This window comes from Plasmodium fragile (assembly GCF_000956335.1).
Source record: "Plasmodium fragile strain nilgiri unplaced genomic scaffold supercont1.32, whole genome shotgun sequence".
Taxonomy (NCBI): domain Eukaryota; phylum Apicomplexa; class Aconoidasida; order Haemosporida; family Plasmodiidae; genus Plasmodium; species Plasmodium fragile.
In genome coordinates, this window is record NW_012192612.1 from 97,160 (window position 1) to 103,189 (window position 6,030).

The 6,030-nt window shown below is 41.6% G+C and overlaps 2 protein-coding genes across 2 annotated transcripts; one reads left to right on the forward strand and one right to left on the reverse strand.

Moving 5' to 3' along the window:
• Positions 1-388: 388 nt before the first annotated feature.
• On the forward strand, positions 389-817 carry AK88_03004 (uncharacterized protein; the record flags this gene model as incomplete). The annotated part of the gene is made up of 1 exon (XM_012480627.1): positions 389-817. The coding sequence occupies one exon, from the start codon at positions 389-391 to the stop codon at positions 815-817; it is 429 nt and encodes a 142-aa protein (XP_012336050.1).
• A 2,616-nt stretch (positions 818-3,433) lies between these two features.
• On the reverse strand, positions 3,434-4,768 carry AK88_03005 (uncharacterized protein; the record flags this gene model as incomplete). Its single annotated transcript, XM_012480628.1, has 1 exon — positions 3,434-4,768. One exon carries the CDS (start codon positions 4,766-4,768, stop codon positions 3,434-3,436), a length of 1,335 nt encoding a protein of 444 aa, XP_012336051.1.
• Between the last annotated feature and the right edge of the window lie 1,262 nt (positions 4,769-6,030).

A 6,030-nucleotide genomic window follows, 5' to 3' on the forward strand; every position in this document is an offset into this window, starting at 1 on the left:
TTTTTTTTTTTTTTTATTAGTCCCCATCAAAAGTAATCATTTAGTTAAGAAAATGTAAAGTGCCTGTGGTGGAAAGTTTTTTTTTTCTCCCACAATTTAGTAACCTACCGTTCGAAGCTTACGCAGAGTACGTACACTACCACGACCCAGGAATTACATACAAAAGTGGGTCATTGTCCTCCCCAAGATGTACACGCAATTTGGCGCCTCCCGTTCACACCTGCATGCACTTGGTCCGTTCGCCGTAGTTAAAAGAGAGGCACACACGTAAAGGAGAAGCGCCCAAGTGGGAATAACCGCTTCACACAAATTGCAAAATACAGAAAACGCAAAAAAAGGAGAAAACACGCAGCGCCATTTTTAGCCCCCAGCACCGCAACACACCAACATGATCATCATGAGGCGCGTGCCCAAAGTAAAAACCCCAGGAACAACCATTTTTTTAAGAAAAGCTACCCACTTCAAGTCCACCTATTTTGCTGGCGGTTCGTCGCATAGCCGCTGCTGCTACTCTGCAAGCAGAAATGAACACGACGAAAGAGTAGCACCCAAACAAGAGGCAACTCACCAAACCAAACACAACTCGGAAAAAAAAACAAATGAACACAATGGTGACATGGGGAGCTTTCTAGCCTTTGAAAAAAACATCACCTTCTTCTCCATCAATTTTTACATTCTCCTTGCCGCCGTCCTGGCGTTGCACTTTTATAACAACGCGAACGAAACGAACAGGACCAGCGAAGTGGACCAAGCCAAGGAACGCGAGCGCATCAATTTGCTCAAAATGGAAAAAAAAAGAAAAGAATTGCAAAACTGAGACAATCCCCTTTTCCTCGAACAAACAAAAAGGGCAACACTCGCTGCATACATATGTTAAGCTACACTATATGTGTATAACAATTCTCCCCCTTTTTTTTTTTTCTGTTTATGTAGCCCATGTGTAACCATAGCTTAACCGCGAAATGACAACTCATTCGTTTTTTTTCCTCACGTGAGGGATGATACACAATGTTTCGTAAAAATCATGTTCAAGTTTTATTCCTTAGTTCGTTTCTCTGTTCGGGTATCCATTACGACGTCTCCTCAGACGCCCATTCCGAACTGATTCCTCTCCGGAAATGCAAAAATGTGTTAAAAAAATGAAAAATGAAAAATAAAAAATATACGATAACATTTCCCCCTAAATGGACTATATATCCAATGCGGAAAAGCTATCCTCCTGTTAGCTCAAATTTTCAGTGGAGGAAAAAAAAAAAAAAAAAAAAAAAAAAAAACATTTTCCTTAATAGTAACAAAACGGCAACAATAACCCTCCAACGAATTACAAAGAATGACTAGCGTACGTCATACGAACTGCCAGACACTTTTACAATTTCGAATTGGGTCCCTTCTTTCTTCCCGTTCCGTCTGAAAATCTCCTGTTATATAATTGTCTCTTCTTTGCCCTTCCTGTCAACTTTTTCCTCTTGGACACCTTGGGAACCTTGGGCGTCTGGTTTTTGACCTTTCCCGCACGAGCTAATGATCCGTGTACCTTTCCTAAGGGAGGGACGATTCAAAATAGGGTGAAGATGTGTAACATGATCTTCTTCACGGCACAACGTATGCGTGGGGAGGACGCAGTGGTAACACCCCGTTCCGCCAGTTTTGTAAAAAATGACACTTTACAAAATCGAAAAAGGAAGCTTTGCAGAAGAGGCACAAACGTATGCACATTTCACATAACGGGGATGAAAAAAATGGCCAATCGTTGAACCCAATTCTTATTTTAGTCAACTCCATCGGGATAAACCACAGACGGGGCCACAATACAAGCATATATACGGGGAGGGGATTAAATCGTCAAGGAGGCCTGCTTTCCCACACATGGCAGAACATGCCGCCCTCCAATTACGAAGCTGCTTAACGTTGATTAACATAACGCTCATTAAATTAACCAAGCACAATGCACATACGAGCATCTCTCCTCTCCGCGTACGTGTTTAGGTCACACTGGTACATCGCCGCAATGCATTTTTGTGCTCAGTCGTTGGCACGCAACAAAAGGCTACATTCACCTTGATGAAAAATAAAATATATGCTTACCCATTTTTTCTTTAAATTGGCGATCCTCTTATCTTAAAATCGTGTATCTCCTTTTTGGAGTAAACTGCGATCCTTCTGTCAGGCTGAGGTAAGTAGTAGCAGTTGCTTCACTTGTAAAGAAAGTAATCGTCACTGTAATGGTCAAGATTTCCGCATAGAGCTTTTTAACAAATGTGGAATGTTACGCAATGTTGAAGTTTATTTATTTTATTTTTTTTTTTACTTTGCTTACAAGTTCCAATGCAGAAAAAAAAAAAAAGGAGAAAAAAATATAAAAAGAAAAAAAAAAAGAAATTTTCATAGGCTGAAAAGCCAAACGGGGTTTTCCCTTCCCTCTAGTTAAGGATATTTTGTTTTTTTTTTGCGCCGTTTTTTTCATTGCAATACGCGTAATGGATTTCCTTCTTACGGGTTTTGTTTTAGCGCTTCCCAACATTTTCCGTATTCGGTTGCGCCACCTACAAAAAGAGGGCGGGGGGGACGGAGTGCCATTTTATGGAAGAAATTCCCTCCAGCAAGGCAAGCATACCGCGTTAGCAATTTTGCATTACCTCGAGTGCACCTGTAGATCGGCTTTGTACCATCTGTGCGAGCTTCTTTTACTCCTTGGGATTTCCCATTTAAAAAAAAAAAAAAGCCTATGCGAGCGCAGCGCTATTGGTGACCCAATTGACCAAAAAAAAAATTACACGAACCTTATACACCGTAATAATGCAAATGACAGGGTTCACTCGTTTGCTTAAAACGCTTGCACCAACCCACTGATTCTATTCTACTCCGTGGTGAAAAGCATACCTGACAGGATAACAACACAAGTGACGCACATTTTATTATTTTTTTTTTTTTTTTCCTTTTCGCCCATTTTTAACAAGCTGCCCGTTAAACATTTTTATTACATTTTTTAATTCATCAAATGAAAGGAAACAAATTAAAAGGGAGAGGAGAATTCTCGATTGCCATTTTGCGATAGGACTATTCGGTTGACCCAATCCGGAATGCGGCAAAATGGCTCTCCATAAAAACAAACAAATCTAAAAAGGCAAATTCTCGGCCACAACAACATTATTTATGTATCCATTTTGGGGAGGAGGAAAAAAAAAAAAAAAAAAAAGGGGCACTTTATTATGCGCACAGCGAAACAATTCACATTTTGCCATATTTTTACAAAAAAAAAAACACTTCGATTTGCTTAAAAACGGGCAAAGCAAAATGCAGGTTAAGGCAAACGGTAGGGACGTACAAATTGTGTGGCCTAATGATTACACATGACTGGGAGGGTGGCCACCCCCCGGCTTTTTACTGCTCCCCACCCTAATGTGCACAAATGGTTTGCACACCTGACCCCTGTTCACACCTCAATGCGCATGTCGAGCGAGGCCTTTCGAAGCCGCTCCACTACCACTTGGCCGAGGCCAACGGACACGGAAACGACTCCAAAGGTGTCGGGTAACGTAGTAGACTTCAATAATGACAGCCCCGATTCCGAAATAATTTTGGCGCTTAGGAGATATCCCGGGTCTTCATTCTTTCCGCTCAAGTGGAGGAAGATCTTCCGCTCCTGGTTGCTGCTATCCGGTTGGGCACCCTCCGAAGAACTGCTTACCCCCACGCAGGATTGCCCAACCACAGCGCAAGACCAAAAGGCCTTCCTCAACTCGGCCGCTGTCTTCGGCTTGTGCAACCAGTCCACGTACTTGTTCGCCAAATAATTTCCCAAGCCGAACGGCCTCAGCGCAAGCGCCACCACGCTACTAAACAAATTCTTCACAGTAGAAAAAATTTTCCTCAAAACGTACATGGGGGTCGTCAAGTGTGCGTCATAATGCTGATAACTCACAATCAAATTTTTCCCATACCTATAATTAAGCAAATAATTTGACCACAAAACGTAGGCTTCTTCTGCTCTCGAATAATTTGTACCAAAACAATATCCAAATTCTTCCTCATAGTCGAAAAATGATTTTTCTTTTTTTTCCTTTTCTAGTAAATAACAACTCGCCTCATCATTCACCACTTTGTCATGTTTACTTTCACACAAGTAATGTTCATTGTAGGCATTTTTAACGTCCTTTTTGAATTGTAAAAAACTTTTTATGGTCGTTTTCCCCACCGTTCTAAACTCACTGCCTTCCGCAGAGAGTCTTATTCGAATATATGGACATGGCTGTTTGTACCTTTTTAAAAACTCCTCTTGAATTATAAATGTTCCCAAATCGCTAATGGCTGAAATGAAAGAGGCGCTGTGAATAATTTTTAGCTTTTTCTTCTTCGCAATCTCGTTGAATTCCTTGTATATGTTCAACATGAACGTGTGCTCACCACACACATCTACGTAGTGGCAGTTTCCTGCAACACATGCCTTAACAATATTATACCCGTATATTGCATATGGACCCACGGTGCTGATGACCACTCTGCACATATTGCAACAACTTAAAATGGAATCGTAGTTACACACATCGCATTGTTTCGTGTCAATCATTTCACTACACGTGACACCATCCTTTTGTTGCATTCTTAACAAAATGTTGCTAAACTTTTCTGTACTTCTGACACCACACAGGAGTTTTAAGTCCCCACTGGAGATCTCCCTTTGGTAGTTTTTCAAAAAATATTCTAATACCATTTGGCCCGTGTAGCCCGTGCTGCCAAGCAGCAGGATGTCGTACTTCTTGCCTTCCATTTCGACGGCTGTGTGGTACGTCTAAGGGGTTGTGTCTCTCCTGCAGTTGTGCTTATGCCCACGCGTACGTATGCTTATACTTACGCGACCATGCACACGTATACAACGTGTACCTTGCTGTTTTTCCCTTTGATGAAAAAATGTCTGCGCTTTGCCTGTCACGAGATCGAATCTGCCTTTGCAACCTCTGCGCAGCATACAAACGGTGCGATTGCACGACGTAAAACAAACTCAAATTGTGCACAACTCGATGGGACATATTTTTTTCCCTATTTCCTTACAGAGCAGTGTTCACGCGATTGAGATAACAAGTGGGGGGAAATATCATGCAGAATGGTATACTGCATGTACCAGGACAGACAAGAATAAAATAAATAAAAATACAAAAAAAAACATAAAATAACGTATTGAGCGCCTATTTGACAAAAAAATGCCACATAATTTAACGACATTCAAAAATGTTGCGATAAAGTGTGCTTCTCCATGTTTAAGAGGCCCTTTCCTCTCAACGGAAAATGTGCCCTCATTTTGTGTGTCACCATGTGTACGTACCTACATGCGCGCTCACCTGTAGGTGTTACACCCCCACAGATCAATCCCAAAACGTCATACACATTTTTTTATTCGCACTTTTTAAAATAGCTAGCTACAAATAAAAAAAAAAAAAAAATTCGCTACATTTTAGCTAGCTGCATACTTCGCGAACAGCAGCCCGCTTGGAAGAAATGCCCCTTCAACAGTTCCAATTAACCGATGGGAAAACTACTCCATCACTGCAGGAAAAAATGTGCACAAGCAAGGATGCCCCTTTTGGGGGGGGAGACATAAAAAAGCAGGGTGTACTCACACTACGGGCGCAGGTCAAACCCCACTTGTAGCGTTACTCCCCCCAGTTGTGTGGGGCGCCGCCGCAAACACAGCTTAGCGTCACACACATAGAACGACATACTAACGGACCGTTCCACCAAATGTACTTGACACAACTGTGACTTGATGGAAGGAGAGGTAAATTTGAGGCCCCCAATTTGTATATATATGCCAAATGACTACCCAAAACGAGCATTTCGTCCAACTTTTATTTTTTGGGGGATCGTTGGGACAGGCCGGTTGAACATACGACCAGTGGGGGACGCAAGGGGTCCTGTTATAGTGCTAGTTTTTTTTTTTTTTTTCGGAGCCCCTCAGCCGCGTAGCAATATATATGAAAAAATGGCCCCATAAAATGGGAGGTGTTTTCAACATTTTTTTTTTTTTTTTTTTTT